The following is a 24,310-nucleotide window of genomic DNA, read 5'->3' as shown; positions in this document are numbered from 1 at the left end:
TTTAACAAAATAGGATAGAAGCTTCCAGTGGTGGTGAAGACCCGTGAGCTGGCCAAGGTTCAGTGGTGAAGATGCTGAGATCAAAACTGACCTTACAGCCTGCCACTCTAGCACCTACTTCTTACCCGATTGGTGTGAGTGTCTACAAACAAGAAGCCAAATGAGATGAAATAGTCAAGGCTTCAAGGATCTGACACCAGCCACTAACTTAGGGATAAGGACCATAGTACTTAGAAATTATGGTTTATTACATTTCTTTGATTAGCTCAGATATAACAAACACAGTGAATAAACCACCAACACCACTACCACTACCACTAAAAATATCTAATAGCTCAGTGGATTTAGTGTCATAGAGTACAGTGCGAGTGGCAGAAGGGGGAGGTGTCCCAAAGGTGTCCCGTGGGGAGTTCTGAGGCCTCCAGACATGGAAGGGCCCAGTACCTGTGCAGCAATGTCCCCCAAATCCAACCATCTCCATTCAGGGACACTGAAACAGGTAGTGAGGAATAAACTTTACAGTACTGTCACAGTGTAGATTCCATAGGGAAAGTGTTCTCCGTATTGTCACTGATGGGGCCTCTTTCTTGCCTGGGACTGTCACTATCTCAACCCTAGCTTACACCACCTCCTGCCAGTCTGCTTTATTCATGATATTATAACCTTTCTTTGATGCTTCCTTTTGTAGATGGTCCTCATTGTTCATCTTCAGAACCAGAGAGGTATTTAATTTACAGGTGCAATCACTTCCAGCTCCCACCAGACACTGTTCACATATTCAACTGAGTCAACAACCATATCATAAGTACTTCCAGGTCAGAGGTCAGAGGTAGTTCCCACCCAGGCCTTAATACACATAGCATTTATCAAATACTTTGATTTATGTTAATTAGCTTATTTCTTATTTCTACATAGCAACTATAATACCAACAATTATACTGCGCATTTATTAGGTATTTACTATGTCAGGCACTATTATATGGACATAGAAACTCATTAAACATTCACAATGTGAAATAAATTCTACCACGAGCTTCATTTTATAGATAAGGGATTAAGACACAGAGAGGCACTGAGTCAAGTCTGTATACTGAGTGAAGAATACAGCCAGAACTTAATTCCCAGCAACTCGGAGACAGAAGCTAGACACATAAACTACAGAAATATGAAAACAACCTGCCTACTGTCTATCACTCCATTCTTAGGACCATGTCAAATCCTGACATGGACCAGTGTTAAGTTGACACTTGTTGGGAGGTAAATAGAAAAGTACAGATGGAGGGAAGGAGGGAAGGAAGGAGGGAAGGAAGGAGGGAGGGAGCAGGGCTAGGAGGCAGATGTGTATTTGACTCTCCTAGGTAAAGAAGTATGGAGACCCAATGTTCCATCTTGCCATACTCAAGAGCAACAGGGTTGCAGGAGATAAAGTGGAGCCCTACACAGTCCCTAAGGAGCCTCCAGTCCTCAGCTTGTGTTGCCTGCTGGTGAATCCTGGTACTACCACAGGGTCCAGAGGTTTGCCTTGGCTACTAGAAATTCAACTGCAATGCAACAGTTCTGTTCCAGGGACCGACCCTATGGTGCAAACCTAAAAATGACCATCAGGAACCTTTCTCAAGAAGCTCACAGGCCAGTAAAAGCCTAAAGCCAAGGAGAGAGATGACAGAACCTGATCAATCTGAGGACAGAAGGACAGATATATCTTACTGAATATTCCCTATGGGATTGAACCTGATCAATCTGAGGACAGAAGGACAGATATATCTTACTGAATATTCCCTATGGGATTGAATGCTTATCCTGATAATGAAGCCCAGAAATTTGTAGAAACCTAAAACATGTCAATTGCCTGTGTGGCCCACACTGTTCTAATGCACAATCCTGTGACACACATTACAGCAAGGTGGAGTTACTGAAAGTCTACTGACCAGTGGAATGACAGCAGTGTAAGAGTTTTGTTTGGTTTTCTTCCCCTCCCCCAAGATGATAGATATTGGAAAAGCTTACTGAACGGTGCCTGTTTGTCTTTGAGCTTGTCTTTGAGCCATTCTCTCTCTGGCTTCTGTCAGCAGTCTCATTCTTTCTCAGCCTTCTGTCAAGCAACCTTGGCAGGCTTCAAAGTCAAGTCCTCTATTAGCTGTTAGCATGGAAATGTGGGTGTATTTCCTCGTTCAAATGTCTTTCAGTTTGTGCTTCTTTCAGTTTTATCTTAACACTGTGGCCAGGGTATTCTAACAGCTTCTATGGTCTGCCTCAAACTGCAAACTTTTTGCTTTGCAAAAGACCAATTGTTTTCTAATGTTCAGCTCTAAGGAACTGCTATTTCAGGAATCTATTTATAAATACACATATGCTTAATAACATATATGTGTATATATGCTAAATAACATATACATATATAAATGTGAGTATTATTTATATAGAACTGACTCTGTTTAGTGTTGCTTATACGTATGTATGTATGTACATGTGTTTAGGGATGGCCACTTGAGGCCAGAGTTTTAGTTTGAGCCTAAGTCACCCTGATTCCAAAGTTCATAATTTCCCACCTTATCAACATAGATCACTAGCCCTTTTACAATAAGAGATAATGTTCAATGATCTACTTAATAGCTTTATATTTACACTTCCCTAAAGGCTTGGGCAAACAATTACTTGTTATCAAGGAACTATGGTTCCCAACACACTCCAGTAACATCTGTGGATCATCTCCATGGACATTTTTGACTTTTGAAAAGGCAAGACATGTAAAGAGAAGAATTATATAGATTTTAGATATGTAAGTGGACACATAAAATGGAAAGGCTCAGGGCGAGTGACTGAAAACTGAGAAATATGACTTTTAATCCTGGCAAATCACTGACTAAGATATTTGTGAGGAGAGTGTATGATTGATTCTCATAAGCTATATTGAGCCAGACTTTCTAAATTACTTGGAAGAGTATGCAAATTAGAACATGCCTGATTTCCTGGCCAACATTTTAAGGAAATTAATCTCTCTCTCTCTCTCTTCCCTCCCTCCCTCTCTTCCTCCCTGTCTCTTCCTCCATTCCTCCCTCTTTCTCTCCCTCCATCCCTCCCTGCATCCTCTCTTCTCTCTCCCTTCCCCACCCCTGCCCCAGAATTTGTCCAAAACTACCATATGCATACCCCATAGCTGTGGAGGCCAGAAGGTATCAGAACCTCAGGACCGACCTGGAGTTACAGTTGACTGGGAACTAGGAACCAAACCTCGGTCCTTGCAAGAGCAGCAGGTGATTATAACTGCTGAGTCACCTCTCCTGCTCTTTTCTTTAATGTTTTGGATCATTTGTTGTCTTGATTCAGGGTTCCCATGTGGCTGCTTTAAGAAGCATTTGGTTATCCTTGGGTTGAGGATGTAACAGAAGATGTAAAAGATGCCGCTGCTGAAAAGTCCTAAACAACTTTTCAAAGCCTAGTGAATATCCCCAACTGACCTGTATACTGGGTCATGGCTGGGTTATGCAAAGAAACAAAGACTCCGGTTCCACCCATGACACCTGGCTTTCCATTCCATTTTTGGCCACTAAGTTACTGTGCCATTCAGTTAACCACAGCTGGGCATTTTAGTAGCAAATCATTTTCTAGAAGTATAGACAAACCTTTTCCAGAATGACCATTTTGGCCAAAGCAACATCTCTATAAGTTAGGAGACACCTGCTTGTTATAGGCACCTGAGCCTTCTGGAACTCAGGGACTTTATAACAAGACTATGAAATGGCTGGCTTTTGCTTACTGTTGGTGTCCTATCAGAAGTGGCATAAGCAGCATGGGTATAAACTTGCCTGCTGTGCCAGGCAATGAGTACTCTGGTTCAATGTCCATATTTTCATCACTATGTTTGCTGTAGGAATAGAGTTTGCATTTTTTAAAAATGAATAGTACAGCTTCAGAAGATGCTAAACACAAAGTTCTTGGCAACTATGCTTTTCCATTGCTGTGTTGTTTTTGTTTCCTGTTTGCTGTGGTAGATTACTATTCAGAAAATACCCTCCTTCCTTACCCAACTTTGATGACTTCCCAGCTCCACTGATGTCAGCCTTGTCCATAGGGCATGCTTCAGACAAAGACAACGCACCACATCTAAGCCTTGCCCTTGGGAAGCTCGCTGTGCGCCCACTTACTGTGCCCTGAAAGAGTATCCCCACAGAGGCTGCCTCTCCAGCAGAGTTCCAGAATGAGACACATTAGGAAGCCCGAGTTTGACCCAGAGTCCAACTTCTACAGCTTGAAATTACATGTGCATGCAACACTGCATCAGCGCAGCAATTCCAGGAAAAGTCGTCATGACTTAGAAAACCACAGGGGTGGTGGGGAGGCACAGCGGACAGCAGAAAAGACTGAACGGAGTCTGGAGAAAGCTAAGTCACTTTGACTGACTACAGGCCAGTGAGCAGAAAACAAAGTGCCTGCTGCCGGATGAGGCTTAGAGTTTGTGGTGTTTGTTTCCTGATAATTGCTGGGTAGTTCGCCCATTTTGCCCAACACAAACTTAAAGAAATCATCTCAGTTTTAAAGAACAATCTCCCAGGCCCAACCCTGCTTAGCTTTTGAGATCAGACAAGATCAGGCATATTCAAGGCTGTTGTAGATGCAATTTCTCCTCCTCTCCAGTTCAAGTGGCAAATAACCATCTGGTGTAAGCTATTTCCTCCTCTGGTTTTTCCAGGATTAAATGAGTAAATATATGTTAAAAACAAAAGCAGAAAACACTTAATGCTGTCCATAACAAGTAACTATTCATGAGGAATTTTTATTAATAATCACATACCAGTGCATTCATAGACTCATACATAGGCTTGGTTTAGTTTAGTTTTATTGTTGTTACCTATTTGTTGGAAACACCTTGAATTCACTCTGTAGACCAGGCAGGCCTCAAACTTGTAGCAATCCTTCTGTCTCAGCCTTCTGAGTGCGGGAATTACAGTATGTACCACCATGCCTGGCTTATGTCTTTTTCAATTTGTCAGAAATAAAAAGATACTTACATGGTCTCCAATATGTCCTTACAGCTTGCTTTGCTCATTTAAATCCAGCACTAGATTCCTCCAGGTCAGCTAGTGCTTTCCAGACAACTCACCTTCCAATGCGGTTATATGATATTCCATAGTTTGAATTATAATATGCAAACAAACTATATAATTAGTTTGTTTCTTTACCTATTTCCATTCTCTAGATAGAGAATCTAAAATTCATATTGCTAAATAACAAACACCTGACCTGTCTATCGACGCCATGTTCTTCTGTGTCAGGTCATTCTTGTGACGTGCTTTAGCCCATGGATGATGAACAACAGTGATCTCTAGACAAAGCTGTAAGAGTCACTCAGTGGTACAACTTCCATCTCTTCTAGGAGACACACTGGCAGTATCTCAGGCAGGGCTCTTCCAGGCTGTCTCCAGAGTAAGAATTTTGGCCTAAATAAAGTTGTAAATGGGCAAGCACAGAAAACAAACTCAGGTTGTTCTAGTCTCTGGAGATGATGATCATTGTTCCAACAAGACAGAAAATGCTGATCCAATGCATCCAGACCTCCATGCACTTGGGTGTTCACTAGAAGCATCGTCATGGTTTAGCCATGGGCCAGAATGCTGAAGGACGGTATGGATCGAAAGAAACACTGGTAATAACAGCCTTCCTGCCATTTTACAACATTTTCGCTTGTTTCCCTTCTAACTACCAAATCTGTAAGAATGGGTCACAATGTCATAGAAAAGATATGTCTCTGCAGCAGAGTGGACTGAAACCTATCCCCTGTGTGGAGAAGGTTGTTAAGTAGGGAAGTATCATAGAATCTGTGTCCTGATTTCTCCAAGTTGCACACTCCATACATACAAGCATACAACACGGTACTTCCTGTGATTAGCAAACCCACAATTGGTTTTTTTACCTCAGCTCTTCCAAAGGACTTCTTTCAAAGTCCTTCAAAGGCCAGATGATAGAATGACAGCTGATCAGATGAAAAACACATTGGCTTTGTTTGTTTGTTTGTTTGCAAGTGTAAAGCATGGTCACTGTAGAAAGCTCTGAAACAAAGAGGATGACATAGTTGAATGTAGAAATTACACAGATATCACAAGTGTTCACATCTTGATGGCTATGGCACATCTACTCCTAGGAACATAGGCACTTTACATATGACACTTGACCACAATACAGAGCCTACCAAGGTATTTAAGCATGTGTATCGATATATCTATTCCAAGTCCCCTTCACAGCTCCAAATATGCCCTGGTCCATAACATTCAGGCCTTCATGAACACACTCCCCCTTCCTAGAATAGGTCCTCTCTGAGGCCTCCTCTTCTTCTAGTTATTTACACCTACTTTGGAAGGTTCTGCTTATTAACTAGTTTCTCTAAAACACTTTCTTCAACTTCTTTTCTTAACAGAGAGGCCCTTCCATGCAGGAATCCCGGAATTCAGAGCATTATGCTAGGTTATCTTGTCTTCTCTCTTATCCATTTTCCTTGCTATACCTCAACCAATGGGCATGCCCAGAAGCGCTTGTTTAGCAACAATTACCAGTTGCTAAAATGCAATAAACACGCAAAAATATTGAACATATTAATAAAATGTTTAACAATATGTGCTACTTGTATTCTGAAATTTAACTGAAAAGCACCTGGCATTTCAATAAACACCCACTCAACGATGAGAAACAGAAAAAGGCAAAGACATATCTAACATACCTCATGAAGCTTACATGCTCAATAGAAACATAACAATACATAATCTTCTTCCTTTTTAAGCTGGGAAAGTCAGAACAAAAGCCTCAACTTCGACCCATCATTTCTTCTTATGAAGGACACCCTATAACACCAAGTGGAAGGAGAAGATATTACCATCTTTACTCCAAAATCCCCGTGGACCAGCACAAGGAAAGTGATTTCTCATTCAAAGTCCAGCAGGACTACTTCTGATCAGTGAGTATCCTTCCACAGGGTCATTCAGAGATCAAGGGCTCTGTTCTTCTGAATGTCCTTGAAGTCCCTTGGATTACCCAGGTGATATGAGAAGATGACGTTCTGAAGCAAGCCTGTAAATGAATGTGCATCACATCCACCCTCTGTGTACTGGCTGAAACTCAGGCACATCTGTTCACAAAGGATCCCACAAACACATACTGGCTACAGACAAGTGGAAAAGGAGAAGGGCCAGTTCGTACCGGGATGCTTTCCTGGGACAGGTAGCCAAACTTAGTCTTCTTCAGTGACCCTATGGATACTAAAAGTTCATCTAATATGAAAACATCGTCCCAGATTCATAAATTGTGAATTTAAAAAGGGCCAAATATAGACCCACAAAGGCTGGATAGATTCTAAACAAGACTATGTGACAGAGCTTCTGTGAACTGTGGCCGTGGGTGATGGTTGCTGTAATTAGGATGGGCTCGCAGAGATCATAAAGGAGTCTGGCAGAGCATCTTACACACAGACAACAAACGTGTCTAGTGGCAGAACTCCACGGCCATGAGCACAGCAACTGTTCTACTGAGAAACTACTCCAGGAGTTCTCGCCTGAACACAATCCGCGCAGAGCCTTCCCATCAACTTCTAACCATTACCCTAGCTCTGATCTCAAACATCTAGAGCAAGTCAGTTCTCCTACAAGGCTGTTGCCCCACTATCTGACAGCCCTTCTAGGGGCTCAAATCTTTCCCTCCCGCCCACCTAAATAAGTCCAGCTTCTTCTCTTCTCCTTGGGAAATTGTTTCAGGCCCTCGACATATACTCATCTTTCCCTGGGAGCTTTATTGATCAGCCACAGTGGCTTCTAACTTCTCCATCCACTTTTTCAGCAGCCATTGCTCAGTACATCCCTTCTCTCTGCTCTGACCATCACATCCTATACTTGAAGACTAGAGGCACTTAACTATGACAATGCTGCCTGTACTGGGAGGTCAGACCTTGGAAGACGATGACTGGGACTTGGGATGTTTAGTGGGTATGTAGATTTTGTGGATATTCTGGGCAGACTGTCATTACCATAAAGGCAGTGGTGACTGCCAGTCATACAGAGCTCCTTGTCCCAAACCAAGAGATCCATAAGATATCACAGGAGCACTAATGAATCACCAAGATCTACTTAGGGCTCTGTACCCAGCATCATGCTAGCTGATCAACATACTACAGGCACCAAAGGCCCTGTTTCCCTCTGCGTTCATAATGCATGGTTACTGCTGGGTTAGGTTAAAGATATCTCAAGAGAAAAATTAGAAATACACAATTAATTATACAAAGATACCAAATAACAAATTCCACTGCTAAGAGGGAATCACCATCAGCCTGGCCTTGAGGTGTCCACTTGAGGACACCTGATATCGATCTTTTTTGTCACCTCTCAAGGCATAGTCACTCCTCATGGACAGGAAAGTGAGCTATCAAAATGGCTGAGTGCAGAAGGACCCAAGCATACACATCTGCAGTTTATTTTTTTCCCGCTTCCAAGGCAGTTCACAAATGACTAGCCTGTCCCCTCTGTGTACCTACCTAACCAGGACAAGTTAGTGTGGTAAAGCACCAAGAGACCTGACTTGGCTTTGTGCCTAACCTGCCCTCCAGCTGAGATGTATCTCCAACCCCATCCATCTGATTCCTGGGTCTCACTTTCATCTGGCTCTGAACTCAGGAAACAAAGAAAGGCAGGGAAATTACAGGGACTTGTGAAGCGTGTGTAGCAGTGAGGAGGATCCAAGGATAGTTTAAGTGGAGAGGAGTACATCAGAGGAGCCATGGAGTGCTTTGTCATCTTAACAAATACCCCAAGGAAAGAAGAAATCACTTGAGGACCAGGAAGTCAGGGGTGGGGTGTCATATACAGAACCTTAGGGGAAACAAACAGCTTGTGGCGTTTGGGGAACCCAAGACTGGTTGGAGTCAGACATGTTGGAATCATCATAATTGGTCACAAATATTCCCAGCTCTTTGCTTTCCTGCTGCCCTGTGGCTGAATGGGCCAGGAGGCTTGTTTCAGCCAATCAACTGTGAGACGTGACACGTAACATTTTAAAGCAAAGGCATACTATTGTTCAGACAAGAGTCTTCAAATCTCTCGTTCCCTCTATAGACAGAGCATTTAGGTTCCTGGAAGTGGGAAGTTCAACAGCTTGGGTCCCAGAGGAAGGTGAGCCTATGAGAGACCCTGCCAACCTTGATAAACCTGAAGCAAGAATAAGAAATCAACCTTCTGTCACATGTCACTCAAGTTTGGAGATTGATTCTAAACTGTAGTGCGAGTGATTCAGCAGTGGACAGTGTGGCTAGAGAAAAACAGGTTCAGGAGAAAGGTGAGGTGGGAGGGAGGTAAGGTGTAGCAGTGTAGAGAGTGGACAGATGGGCAGGTTAACTGGGCAAATGCAAAGACATGAGAGAGAGGCCCAGACTCATCAGTCCAGGTAGGGAACTTGCCATGATCCAATATTACTAATCAATTCTAGGTAATATTTCTGCTTCACTATTGAAATGCCCCATAATTCCACAAGCAACAGCAACATCAAGTTTTTACCAAGCATCCTTTATCCTGCCATGTGCCAGGTACTTATTACGTACTAGAGCTACAAAATAGGAATAACAGTACTTCTGAGTTTTGAGGCAGCAATTGAAGAAGACAGGAGAGAGTGACAGGCTCTCTCTCTCTCAGGTATGTAACCACTGTGGTGAATGCCAAAGAAGATAAGACTATTTGAGAGGAGGCTGGGACACTGGTAGGGAAAGCTTCCTGAGGAGTGAATATTTGATCTGGGTATTAAAGAAGAAACAACTTACATAAAATCACATTTATTTTTATTTGTGTGCGTGCGTGTGTGTGTGTGTGTGTGTGTGTGTGTGTGTGTGTGTTTGTGTGTCTGTGTCTGTGTGTTGTAAGTCAGATGACAACTTGGAAGAGTCAGTTCTTCCTTTCTACCATTTGGGTCCCAGTAATTGTACCCATTGCAGCCATGTTATGAGGCTTGGTGGCAAGGGCCTTTAGCCACTGAGCAATCTCTTAAGGCAGTTCACGTTTTGATTAAGAATAAAAATACATTAAAGAAGGGATATAAAGTGTTTGGATTGGCTGAGAGTCTGAGGAATGGATGGAATGTAGATTGTAGGGTGTGGTGGATGGCATCTATTTACAAATACTTGCTTCCCTTCCGGTGACGTCAGGCTTGACCATGTGAACTGCTTCCAGTAGAAGCTTTAATATCTGTGTACCCTATACTCTCAGTAACGTTTAGAAGAATAAGGATGCTGTTGGCCAGGGTTCAAGAGCAAACGTGTGTGCAAGTATAGACAGAGCTGACTTCTGTAGACATGTATAGCATGAGTGGGAAATAACCCTGTAGAAGAAGCATGTGTGGATGGCTTCCACAGCAATAACCTCACATGCTAGACAGAAGTGGGCACTCCATGCTCCTGACTTCCAGGGATACAGTGGGAACACATGTCCCTGTACCTTTTAAGCTATAAGTCATGTGACTCATATCAGTCACTAATCTTTGAATTCAATGTCCATAATGCCTGGGAAAAGCTCTTAAAGTTGGCATGAATTCATGGTGCTTTCTTTCTCCACCAAGGTGTTTATGATTCTGGAAGCACAACTCAAGATGAACCCGTCGCCAGACTAGTTAAACACATTAAGCAGGGCCCTTCTGACCCTGAGCATACACAATAAGCAAGAAGTAAATTTCTATATAAGCTGCTGAGTTGTTTAGGGCTATTTGTTATAGTAGTACAAGTGCCCTTGACCTGACTCATTTAAAACATGAAGTGGGACAACACAATAAGACTAATAAACATCCAAACATCCATCTAGACTGGACAAGAGCTAAGAACACAGACTGAAAGGATAGTGATCTATTTGACAAACCTCCCCTGTCAAAACTTAGGAGACAGATCATGATCCTGTCAGAAGAATCTCCCGCTGCCCCCTCCCCTGGTGGGAGGAGGAGCAGTGGTGGTGGGAGGGACTAGGCAGCATCTACTTCCAACCTCTAAGGTCCCACTAACAAACCAGCATTTGCTTCTACCAAATTTCATCAGAAAAACCAATTAGCTCATTGGGCTTCCTTATAGAACATGAGCAGGAGGTTACAGGAAGTTGGGGGAAGGGGGAGGTGACTCTAAAGCAGCTGACTGAAGGTCTGCACCTAGCAGAGGAGATAGCTCCCCCATGGATGTGTGGATGAAGGCTCTTTCCCCAAATCTTACCCAGCCTATATAATCTATCCACACCCTGAAACAGCAAGGCCACATTCAATCAAGGCAGAGTTGCATACAAGTGGCAGAAAGGAGAGGCTGGATACTCTGGTGAGGGTAAAGTGACACTCTCTACTCCTCCTTTAAAGCAGAGAATATCCACAGTCCATACACCCAACTGTGGTGATCTTTCCCAAGTAGGCACAACTAATCAGAAGTTGGACAGCACCTCACAATGGAACCTAAGGAGAGAAAGCAAGAGACAACATTTCAAGGTGGCTACTGAAATGAGTTCAAGGCAGATGTAGCCAAATTATCAGCGGGAACAAAAGGGAATGGAAAATCCAAAATTTGGAGATGGGGGTAGCAGGTTGAATAGGAACAATACCAAGAAAACAAGAGAAAACAAAAGAAAAAAAGGAGCCTGGAGAGGTCAGACTTGAAGCAAGGCTCAGTTCAGGGGGTAAGGACCTATTGTTAAAATCTCAAGATACACAGAACAGACACAGACGGTGAGCACTGTAATCCCAGTGCTTGGGAGGTTGAAGGAGGTTCAAGGCCAGCCTGGGCTGTATAACAAGACCCTGTCTCAAATCAACCAACCCCTAACTCTTGGGATATATTATGACATCACCTAGTTCATTCATTCAGCTCTAGAGAGGAAAAGAATGGGACAAGTTTCCACCTTACAAGACTAAAGCACCCAGAAGCAAACAGGATGAGATGAGCAGAGAAGGACGCAGAAGAGTCAAAAAGCAAAGAAACAGGGCAAACCGCTGGGGTGGGAGCAGACCGAAAGGTTGCTGTGGCTACTGGTACTTGGTATACCTGGTATCCTAAAAGAAACTGCACTGTGGGGGAATTGAAATCAACCCGCATTACCAAAGACCATCTTCAAGACTTAGGCAGCAGGACCCTTACATTTATTAAAGCACAAAGAAGGCTTTTAGTAAGTCTTTGGAAGACTGAGGCAAATCCAGAGGGACACAGAAAGCAACCACTGAGCAGAACCAGGCCTTACCTGAGGAAGTGGATGGGGGATGTCCTGAAAACGCACAAGGGCTGTCATGTACTGGGACCTCTGTTCCTCCCCTCCCCAAGCAGAGCCTCTGTCTCTGACCCATTATACATATTGAATGGGATGCCAGGTAGCTCCTGCTCCCTCAGTGGAAGACACACATCTGGACCTGATGTGGTCTCTGTTCACTACCTCTCGAAGCCTGGATGTAAACTTTCTGAAGGTGTTTTTAGCTGATTGCCCCAAAGAAGGAAAGAATGCAGGAAGGGGCCCTTTCAGACCCTCACTCTCTCAGGCATGGCCAAGTGACTGGCTTTGGACAGTGGCATGAGAAAGGAAGGGTGCCACTTCCAGTCAATACACTAAGTGTCAGTCAGTATTTTGCTGAATTCCCCCTTCAGTCAAAACCAACCAGAAGCAGGACAGTAGTAGACAGAGTTCCCTGCACAGCCACAGTGGGCAAGTAATTGGAGAAAGCACGAAACATTCATTGACTTCAGCCTCTGGGATTGGGGTTCTTTGGGTGGCATAGGCCTGCCCTTCCCAACTGAGCTTCCAGAATGATACGGCTAAAAAGACCAGAAGCTGGCCTATGAAAAAAACCCTTCTCCCAGGCAAAGAGGAAGTTGATGATCCAAGCAGTGGCATGAAGAAGAGTAGGGATCTGTTTCGCCTTGGATGAAACTGCTATTTCTTAACCTAAGTAGAAAACGAACCTCTTAAGCCACAGGACGCAGGCGATGCACAGAACCCTTGGGCAAAAGACACATCATTACACAAGGTCCTAGATCTGGGAGTCTCTAAATATAGGAAGAAGAAAACAAAGTCTAGGCCATCAGCACCACTTTCCAAGCAAATAACTAAGACTTTAAGGGAAAGTTTGGCAGAGTAAATATGAAGGAATGTAACACAGACCAGAGATCACTTTCCAGCTGTCTGTATACCCCAAGCAAGACGCGTGGACTTTCTGGCCCCATTTCTTTCCATGTAAAGTCTAGGTGAAAAGTATGCCTCTCAAGATAGCTGCAGGGAGAAAACAGCATACTTAAACTGCTTGGGCTAACTGGCAGATAGGTGGTGTTTAGTGAACAAAACTTACTTTTATTATTGTTATCATAAATCAGGCAGAATATGAGCTCCTTGGCAAAAAAAAAAAAGAAAGAAAGAAAGAAACAAAACAAAACAAAAGAGAGAAAGAAAACGAAAAAAGATTAGGGCTGCGGTCAGAGGAACTCGGTCTCCCTTTGGGGGAAGTAAATGGATCTAGACTTTACAGAAACCCTGCTCTACCCTGCCCCCACCAAGGTCAGCACTTGGCTGGCAGCAGCCAGTTACCCTCTGCAGAGCAGGAGTGACAAAGAGCTGGCCGGTTTCCCACCGATACCAGCTGCTTTTGGGTTCTGAATACTCAAAAGGCAAAATATCTTAAGGCTTCATACAAACCCTGAGCTGAGTTCTAAGGCAGCAAAGTCCAAATTCGAACCTAGGAACTTAAGGTCCAACTTCAAACTACAAGTCCTAAGCTGAAGGGAGGCTTAGGGAAGAACTGGCTCCCGTTTCTTTTCCTACCTCGCTTATGAAAATACACAGGTTCCTGCCAAATCCCAACCCAGTATCCTCCAAATCACCCCCACCCCCACCCCACCCAGGGTCACTCAGAAGCTGCTAGAGGAGGGGGCGCCGATTGACCACCTTCTAGTCTCAGAGTCGAGACTAATGCCTGGCAGCCCGGTGTAATGGACCTCATCAGCTCTACTTCTAGAAGAAACCAATAAAGCTCGAAGAAGTTCTGAGATTTGCACTTATGCCCTGGGAGAACCAAGCTCGCCTCCTCTTTAGTTCTGACGGGTAGAGAGGGTGGAGGGCGGAAAGCAGAACCTTAGAAAAGAAACAACTTACATGTGTCTAGCGCTTCCTAGAGGCCGCACAGGATATGAATCCACCAGTGAGCGGGGAGGGGAGTTTTCAGCTTGTTTTAAGCAGGCACTCCTGCTTAAGCACCGTGACTTGGGGCGAGTCCGCAGCTCTCAAGGCTTGTTTTCCCAGAAGCAAATCAGGGAGGGAGGGAAGGAGGGTGCGAACTGAGAGTGCGCGGGACCGTGTGTCTGTGCTAGCAGGCGATCGCTGGGGTTTCCTGAGTTTTGAACCCTTATATGTTGCTTTCGACACCCCATGGACGCTAGGCTAGCATCTTTCACACCTAGAGGAAGGGTCCCTCCAAGGCAAAGCGAACCCCTCCCGGCACGTCCCCAGAGAATAAAGTGTTGTGCTGGGGACCCTGATGAATCGGTTCCGAGCACCGCAGATCTCTGGTTTCCAAGTACAGCACACTGCGGCAGAGATCCTTCTCCGAAACTAAACTTCCTGCGTACTCATCGTGGGAGGGCCATTCTCAAGCCCGCTCAACTTCAACCCACTTTCGCGCTCCCGCACCCGGGACGCACACAACCATATTAACCCGCATCGCTGCCTCCCGGAAGTGCGGGGGTGCGGAGCCAGCTTCAGTCGCCCAGATCACCATTCAGTCCTTTCACGGGTGTGTGTATGTGTGTGTGTGTGTGTGTGTGTGTGTGCCGCGCGCGCGCGGCTGTGTGCAATCTCCACTCCACTTCCACCCAAGCCCTCCGCCCCAGGCCACTAGAACGCCTCCCCAGCTTTCTGGATCCCCGCGTCGCGGTCCCGGTCCCCAGCCCTGAACTTGAGCCCGCCTCCGACAGACTCCGCAAGGGTCCAGCCGACCCGGCAGCCTCCGTCACTAGACAGCCAAACCAAGACGTCAGCCCACAATGCACCGGGCGGGCCGGGAAAGACGCGCCGGGGAGGGAACCCGGGAACACAAGCCGGAGCAGCGCGCGGGAGGGGGAGGGAGGAGGAGAAAGAAGGGCCCAACTGTAGGAGCGCAGCGGAGCATTACCTCATCCCGTGAGCCTTCGCGGGCCCAGAGAAGAATCTTCTAGGGTGAGATCTCCATGGCGACGGGTGGGCCCGCCCCCCTGAGAACGACGCAAGCCAATGGGAAAGCCTTGGGGTGACATCATGGGCTATTTTTAGGGATTGACTGGTAGCAGATAAGTGTTGAGCTCAGGCTGGATAAGGACTCAGAGTTGCACTGAGTGTGGCAGAGGCAGCCTGGCAGGAGAGCGCTCAGGCAGACAGACAGACGGACGGACTCGGCTAACCCGGTCGGCCGCGGACTCCCGGCTGTTCATCTGTTTGTCTTCATTTTCTCATCAACTGCCTGGATCCAGCGCCCGCGGCTCCTGCACGGGTGTTTTGGGGAGCATCTGGAGAGTCCCTTCTCCCGCCTTCCCCGGAGAAGGAGCTCACAAGTCCCGGCGCCGCTGACAGCACCGAGAGCGGCTCCCGACCGCGCGAGGAAATAAGCGAGCGGCTGCCGGCCAGCAACTTTCCGGACCCAGAGGACCGGTAACAAGTGGCCCGGAGCGAACTTTTGCAAACCTCTTCTGCGCCTAAGGCTGCCACCGAGACTGTAAAGAAAAGGGAGAAGAGGAACCTATACTCATACCAGCTCGCCCAGGAGGCTGAAGTTGGGCGAGCTCTAGCCGCGGCTGCCCAGCGTCCCCCTCCCCCTCACAGCGGAGGAGGGGACAGTTGTCGGAGGCCGGGCGGCGGAGCCCGATCGCGGGCTTCCACCACGAATTCCGTGACGACCGGTCAGCACCGCAGGAGATCCGCTGTCGCTGGGGCTTGTCCGTGGGCTCCGAGGAACCGCTGCTCCCCCGAGAGCGCTCGGTGAGTGACCGCGACTTTTCAAAGCTCTGCAACGCGCGGGAGCGGACTAACGTGAGTGCAAGTGGTGTCTAAACCCTGCGCTCCCTGGAGCGAGCTGGGGAGGAGGGCTCAGAGGGGAGCACTGCGGTCTGGAGCGCACGCTCCTAAACAAACTTTGTTACTGAAGCAGGGACGCGCGGGTATCCCCCGCTTCCCGGCGCGCTGTTGCGGCCCCGAAACTTCTGCGCACAGCCCAGGGTAACCCCGCGCGAAGTGACCGACCGGTCTATGACTGCAAAGATGGAAACGACCTTCTACGACGATGCCCTCAACGCCTCGTTCCTCCAGTCCGAGAGCGGCGCCTACGGCTACAGTAACCCTAAGATCCTAAAACAGAGCATGACCTTGAACCTGGCCGACCCGGTGGGCAATCTGAAGCCGCACCTCCGCGCCAAGAACTCGGACCTTCTCACGTCGCCCGACGTCGGACTGCTCAAGCTGGCGTCGCCCGAGCTGGAGCGCCTGATCATCCAGTCCAGCAATGGGCACATCACCACTACACCGACCCCCACCCAGTTCTTGTGCCCCAAGAACGTGACCGACGAGCAGGAGGGCTTCGCCGAGGGCTTCGTGCGCGCCCTGGCCGAACTGCATAGCCAGAACACGCTGCCCAGTGTCACCTCCGCGGCACAACCGGTCAGCGGAGCGGGCATGGTGGCTCCCGCGGTGGCCTCAGTAGCAGGCGCTGGCGGTGGCGGCGGCTACAGCGCCAGCCTGCACAGTGAGCCTCCGGTCTACGCCAACCTCAGCAACTTCAACCCGGGTGCACTGAGCAGCGGCGGTGGGGCGCCCTCCTATGGCGCGGCCGGCCTGGCCTTTCCATCGCAGCCCCAGCAGCAGCAGCAGCAGCCTCAGCCGCCGCACCACTTGCCCCAACAGATCCCGGTGCAGCACCCGCGGCTGCAGGCCCTGAAGGAAGAGCCGCAGACGGTGCCCGAGATGCCGGGAGAGACGCCGCCCCTGTCCCCCATCGACATGGAGTCTCAGGAGCGGATCAAGGCGGAGAGGAAGCGCATGAGGAACCGCATCGCTGCCTCCAAGTGCCGGAAAAGGAAGCTGGAGCGGATCGCCCGGCTAGAGGAAAAAGTGAAAACCTTGAAAGCGCAAAACTCCGAGCTGGCGTCCACGGCCAATATGCTCAGGGAACAGGTGGCACAGCTTAAACAAAAAGTCATGAACCACGTTAACAGTGGGTGCCAACTCATGCTAACGCAGCAGTTGCAAACGTTTTGAGGACAGACTGTCAGGGCTGAGGAGCTATGGAGGAAAAAAAATATAACAGAGACAAACTTGAGAACTTGACTGGTTGCGACAGAGAAAAAAAAAGTGTCCGAGTACTGAAGCCAAGGGTACACAAGATGGACTGGGTTGCGACCTGACGGCGCCCCCAGTGTGCTGGAGTGGGAAGGACGTGGCGCGCCTGGCTTTGGCGTGGAGCCAGAGAGCGGCGGCCTCTTGGCCGCCAGGCTTTGCGAACGGGCTGTGCCCGCGCGACCAGAACGATGGACTTTTAGTTAACATTGACCAAGAACTGCATGGACCTAACATTCGATCTCATTCAGTATTAAAGGGGGGTGGGGGGGTTTACAAACTGCAATAGAGACTGTAGATTGCTTCTGTAGTGCTCCTTAAGATCACGAAGCAGGGAGGGCTGGGAAGGGGAGGGAGGCTTGTGAGGGCCAGGCTAGATGGCAGATGAACTCCCCTGGCCTGCCTCTCTCAACTGTGTATGTACATATATATTTTTTTTAATTTGATGAAAGCTGATTACTGTCAATAAACAGCTTCCTGCCTTTGTAAGTTATTCCATGTTTGTTTGTTTGGGTGTCCTACCCAGTGTTTGTAAATAAGAGATTTGAAGCATTCTGAGTTTACCATTTGTAATAAAGTATATAATTTTTTTATGTTTTGTTTCTGAAAATTTCCAGAAAGGATATTTAAGAAAATACAATAAACTATTGAAAAGTAGCCCCCAACCTCTTTGCTGCATTATCCATAGATAGTGATAGCTAGATGAAATGATAGCTGAGTGTCCAATATACTAGGGTGGAAGCCGTGCTCCTGTCTGATTGTAGGAATAGATACCCTGCATGCTATCGCTGGCTCCTACTCTCCCCCAGCAGCCCACAGGTCCAGACTGTTGACCAGAAGATGGTGTGGTGTTGCTTAAGGCTGGAAGAAGGGGTGTTGGCAAGGGGGGAGGGGCAGCCCACTGGGAAAGCAGACACTTGCATTGAGAGCTGTATCAAGTGGCATGTGCTGTGTTCATTTATAATCATAGTAAAGACGTAGTAATTAGATGTTTATTCTCAAAGCAGGGACCCATGGAAGTTTTTGCAAAAGATGTCTTCTTCCACCTTGGAATCTGACAACTCCTAGAAAAAGATGACTTTTGCTTGTGCATATTTATAACAGCGTTCGTATCACAATAAATGTATTCAAATAATGGTTTAAAAATCTTGAATTCCTTTCCCTTTGCTAATCTTTGCTTCCTAAGCCATACGGAGGGTTTTCCAAGTTCCTGGGGTTCCTGGGGTTAGTGCTATTGCATTCTACACTTAGCAATTTAGAAGCAAAGCACTAAGGAGAAGCTGGGGCCTGGGTGAACTATTCTCCCAACCTGCTCCCAGTTCCCACTTGCCACCCTCCCCACCCCCACCTCTCCCTTCTACCAAGGAAGTGACCAGTGTAGCAAGTGCATGTTTATTTCTTAATTGGTTTCAAATCATCAATCTGGCTTAATTATTGAGGCAGTCTGGGAAAGTCCTATTATAACTATTACGGGGGAGGGTCACAAGAGAAATGGGCCCAACACTGATTATATAACACATCTGTAATCCAAACCTCAGCTCTGGGGAGACTGAAAACTCTACAGATACAGCTGAGGTTATCAACAGGTTTGTATTCAACAAGGGAATAATTTTTGCTTCGTCCCTTCTCATCCCCATGAGCTGCTGTGATTATCAAGCAGCAACAGCAATTTGATATCCAGAAACACTTCACAAACCACTAATTGAAGCCTGGCTGTTAACTCATTAGCACTGCTCCAGTGCTCAACAGGTCTAGCAGTGCCTGTGATGGTAAATCCAAATACTCAGTTCCTCAGGAGTATACCTAGGTCTGCAGGGACCTGGGCAGGCTTGTGGGTTATCAGACATACTCCACTGTGATAACACTCCTTGAACGAAGAACCGAGGCATTTTTCCAGAAATTGGATTTGCTGATGTCAACAATCCGGAAGGTGAGTTGATTTTGACCATACGTAGGAATAGCAGAGGGACAGTAAGGCACTTTAGGGTGGGGCTCTGTGGAAGCTGAACAACTGCAGAGTACCTGGGGAGTGGATAACCTGCCCTGCTAGAGGAAGCCTAGACAGCAGCACAATGGGAAAATGCCACAGCTTTCCCCAATAGGCTAAAAAGAAAAAAAGGTTCAAAGGCTCTCAAGCTTATCCCACACTTGTTCCTTTCAACTAGTATTGTATGTTGCTGAAATTCTGACTAAGCTAACCTAAAGAGACAGAAAAAATAATGGCAAAAGGGGAAATTAAATAATGGTAAATTATAAAAGCAGAAAATTAGCTAATTAGTACTATAGACACAATGACTAATCTATTATGGACTTTCAGTGTATTATACTTTAGGTAGCACTTAGGATGAAGGTAATGGAGTATAAAATCATCAACCAGTCTTCATTATGTATATAAGTATAGGTACATATGTATAATTAACTCATAGATTATCAACTGTCCTTTAGGACAGAGTTTATGTAATCAATAAAGTGTTCACATGGAAATATTGTTTTCTTTTACCTCTCAAGAGCTCAGTGACAAAATGACCTGAATCAGACAAAACATGTTCAGCATCAGAAGCATCTTTATATGGATCTAAGTCTGGGCCTTTTAAAGTTCCAAGCTTCTGCTTGTATTATCCTCCTCTCCCTCTGGCCAGACTTGCATTCTGGTTCAAATGATCGCTCTCACCTGCTCTCAGAGTTTACTTGCCGTCCTAGTCTGAATTCACACTTTGATTTCTTTCAACAATGGATTACAAGCTGCAAGTGTGAGCCAAACCAAATCCTTTCCCTCCCCAAGCTGCTTATGGCTGGAGCACTTTATCACGGCAACAGAAGAGTGACTGGAACACTTGGCTCGGCTGGTCCCTTCCCTGTGAAACTTTCCTAGATGGCTCCATGTTCTTGGGGAATGAATAATGCTCCTCGGAGCATCATTGCTCAGCAAAACGTGAAAATGTGAACATCTGTGAATGTCTGTGTGTCCAGAGTAACACTCTATCCTATCAATCAGAGGATCCTTGAATTCCTAGTACAACACCCGACACATAGTGAATGCTCATAAAATACTATTTTGGTAGCTGAGTAATCTCGATTTTTAGTAGAATATATTTCATCCAAGCCCTAGTGTGTGATACAAGGTGGCTCCACAAGAGCCCCCGGAAGGTTGCCTTAGCCTACGACAGAGTTCTAAAGTCCACCTCTCAATTTGTGTTCCTTAAAGAATTATGCTGTTAGCTCAGCAGTACCTCCAGCCACGCAGTAACCTTTCCTACCATCACTAATGCAAGTGATCATTTTATAGAAAATGAATCTACCTGAAACGTTAGGCCTGGCAGCAGAGGTGGAGAAGGATTAAGCAAGTACAAAAAGCAGTTCCAGATGTGACTCTACTAGAAGCAACTAAGTTCATTGGCAGTGACAGGGAGACTTTCTGTAGTCAGATGCATTGCTAGGATCTAGAGGTCAATATTCAGTATTTGCTTGCTGAGATGGGAACCTCACTAATCAATACATGTGTCCTTTGTCATTAGAAAAGAACGGTGCTGATTGAACAGAGAAAAAGAGGATGCTTTCCCAGCTGCCCTGCACCCCACCCCATCACCAGTTTCTCAGTGGGTCATTAGTCCTCTGGAGAACAAGAGGTTTAGAAGTTGAGAAGGGCACAGAAGTGAAAGTGCCCTTATATCATCTGAAGACAGATTCATTTATATGCTTATCTGGGGAGATCAGAAACTTGAATTCTGCCTACAGATACAGCTGAGGTTATCAACAGGTTTATTTTCAACAAGGGAATAATTTTTGCTTTGTCCCTTCTCATCCCCATGAGCTGCTGTGATTACCAAGCAGCAACAGCAATTTGATATCCAGAAACACTTCACAAACCACTAATTGAAGCCTGGCTGTTAACTCATTAGCACTGCTCTAGTGCTCAACAGGTCTAGCAGTGCCTGTGGTGGTAAATCCAAATACTCCAGAGTACATCTAGGTCTGTAGCAGGCTCTGAGAGGCCTTTCAGACATCCTATATAAGGCGGTTACATGGCCTGGGCCTCTTTAAGGCCCTATCCACTGTGGGGAGGCAAATGTTGAATAGGTTATCATCCTTACTCCCAAGGAACTCACTCTGGAGAGAGGGCGCAGGAGAGGAAACAGACTAGTCCAGTGGTGTGAGGCACATGGTATAAGCAAGCGATGGTATAAGTCAAGTGGAGGGGAGAAGAAGCCATTATAAAGAAAGAGTTCAAAGAAGTGACATTTGAACCAACTCAGGCAGAGACGTGTAGATTCAGAGCAGGAAAGCACCACGTGAAGGTACCACGTGATGGGGGCGTGGGATCCGTTTGAAGAGGCTGGAAAGCAAATGATGCAAAGAAAACAAGGTGATGAACTGGGAGTGAGGTAAGGGTCAGCTTGCGCAGTGGCCTCTAGTCCACCTTGTGGTTTGAATAATGGGGAACTGTAAGGGGTTTGAAGATGAACGGGGATACAGTCAACACTGGAAATATTTGTACTGCCTTGGCATGTGAGTGAGGACGAGGAAATAAAGGAAATAAGAGAGAGGTTTCATTTAGAATGCCTGTGCTGTTTAAAGGAGCTCTAGAGCTGGGGAAGGAATGGGAAACCATGGCTTAGCTCAAGGTACATCGCACACCTTCTTGTTCTTCAGTCGCCTGCCTGACCAGGATTAAACTTCGAAGGTGTCGTCAAAGGCACTTTTTCATGTTGCTCTTCCCCCCACTTGTTTTCCTCTCCAGTGTCAATCTGACCTCTTGAGGAAAAGACATCTTGAAAAATGCTCAAATATACAACAAAGAAATGGAGTTGCAATGCCTAGGCCAGGCCACTGGGGTGAGAACTCAGTGGATCCTCTAGGCAGCAGGACATAGCATGACTTTGTCTAGCCACCCAGAACTGACTAAAACAATACAAACTCTGCAATATTAGCAAAGAGGCCAATGATTTTATTAATGTTCTGGGACTCAAATGCCTTAAATTTACTGAACACTTGTTTTCCCCCAACAAGTAATTTGCAAATCTGTTCTGTGTGAGACAATAAGAATGTGGTAGAGAGGGAGACTGACAAGAAGCCCCCTTCATGGAGTTTATAATCTAGTAAAAGAACACATAAAAAGAAAAACAGGCCTTCCGGTTTCCATCTGTGCCCCTGAGCTGACCCTATGACACAGCTTTCCATACCCAAATCCTGCAGGGAGAGAGCTGGTCTCCCAGGAGTGCTGACACACCTGAGAGCACAGGTAAGACCACCACTTCTGCTCAAACACCTAGACCAAGAGGGACCTACCCAGAGCCCTCAGGACACAGGAACCAAAGAGTAGCCTGGGACAGGATCCTTCTAGTTTCCATCTACGGCCTGGAATTGACCCTGTGCCACAGGGTCATACCCAAATTCCTCCCAGAGAGAACTGGTCTCCCAGAAGTGTTGAAACACAAGCTTACAGGAGGACAAGCCACAGTCAGATACAGCAAGACCAGCTAACACCAGAGATAACCAGATGGCAAGAGGAGAGGGCAAGAACATAAGCAACAGAAACCAAGACTACTTGGCATCAAAAGAACAGATACCCCAACACACCGGAAATGCAAGACTTTGATTTAAAATCACATCTTATGATGATGATAGAGAACTTTAAAAAGGACATAAATAACTCCCTTAAACAAATACAGGATAACACAGGTAAACAGGTAGAAGCCCTTAAAGAGGAAACACAAAAATCCCTTAAAGTATTACAGGAAAACACAACCAAAAAGGTGAAAGAATTGAACAAAACCATCTAGGATCTAAAAAGGGAAATAAAAACAATAAAGAAATCACAAAGGGAGACAACTCTGGAGATAGGAAACCTAGAAAAAGATCAGTAGTCATAGACACAAGCATCACCAACAAAATACAACAGATAGAAGAGAGAATCTCAGGGGCAGAAGATACCATAGAAAACATTGACACAACAGTCAAAGAAAATACAAAATGCAAAAAACTCCTAACCCAAAACATCCAGGAAATCCAGGACACAATAAAAAAAAAAGACCAAACCTAAGGATAAGAGGTATAGAAGATACCTAAGATTCCCAACTTAAAGGGCTAGTAAATATCTTCAACAAAATTACAGAAGAAAACTTCCCTAACCTAAAGAAAGTGATTACCATAAACACACAAGGAGCCTACAGAACTCCAAATAGATTGGACGAGAAAAGAAATTCCTCCTGTCACATAACAGTCAACATACCAAATGCACAAAACAAAGAAAGAATATTAAAAGCAATAAGGGAAGAAGGTCAAGTAACTTATAAAGGCAGACCTATCAGAATTACACCAGACTTCTCACCAGAGACGATGAGCTAGAAGATCTTGAGCAGATCTCATACAGACCCTATGCGAACACAAATACCAGCCCAGGCTACTATACCCAGCAAAACTCTCAATTACCATAGATGGAGAAACCAAGATATTCCATGACAAAACCGAATTTACACAATATCTTTCCACAAACCCAGCCCTACAAAAGATAACAGATGGAAAAGGCCAATACAAGGAGGGAAACTACACTCTAAAAAAAGCAAGAAAATAATCATTTAACACACCAAAAAGAAGATAGCCACATAAACATAATTCCACCTCTAGCAACAAAAATAACAGGAAGCAACAATCGCTATTCCTTAACTCCACAGAACCAAATAACCCTATTTTTAAAAAATGGGTAACAGAGCTAAAAAGAGAATTCTCAACTGAGGAAATTGGAATGGCCCAGAAGCGCCTAAAGAAATGTTCAGCATCCTTAGTCATCAGGGAAATGCAAATCAAAACAACCCTGAGATTCCACCTCACACCAGTCAGAATGGCTAAGATCAAAATTTCAGGTGACAGCAGATGCTGGCAAGGATGTGGAGAAAGAGGAACACTTCTCCATTGCCTGTGGGATTGCAAGCTGGTACAAAAGTTCTGGAAATCAGTCTGGTGGTTCCTCAGAAAATTTACCATAGGACACA

At 45.8% G+C, this 24,310-nt stretch overlaps 1 protein-coding gene and 1 long non-coding RNA gene across 2 annotated transcripts; one reads left to right on the top strand and one right to left on the bottom strand.

Moving 5' to 3' along the window:
- Window positions 1-4,754: 4,754 nt before the first annotated feature.
- LOC127680956 (uncharacterized) lies at window positions 4,755-15,054 on the bottom strand. Its single transcript, XR_007977045.1, has 3 exons — window positions 14,118-15,054; window positions 6,713-6,833; window positions 4,755-6,047 (listed from the first exon to the last, which is right to left on the bottom strand). It is a non-coding gene; the product is annotated as an uncharacterized LOC127680956 (long non-coding RNA).
- Window positions 15,055-15,292: 238 nt separating this feature from the next.
- On the top strand, window positions 15,293-17,914 carry Jun (Jun proto-oncogene, AP-1 transcription factor subunit). The gene has a single exon (XM_052176774.1). It carries the CDS (start codon window positions 16,239-16,241, stop codon window positions 17,241-17,243), a length of 1,005 nt encoding a protein of 334 aa, XP_052032734.1. The 5' UTR covers window positions 15,293-16,238; the 3' UTR covers window positions 17,244-17,914.
- Window positions 17,915-24,310: the final 6,396 nt, after the last annotated feature.

Source organism: Apodemus sylvaticus, chromosome 3, assembly GCF_947179515.1.
Source record: "Apodemus sylvaticus chromosome 3, mApoSyl1.1, whole genome shotgun sequence".
Classification (NCBI taxonomy): Eukaryota; Metazoa; Chordata; class Mammalia; order Rodentia; family Muridae; genus Apodemus; species Apodemus sylvaticus.
Note: the sequence above shows the minus strand (reverse complement) of the source record. Positions and strands in the feature narration are given on the sequence as shown.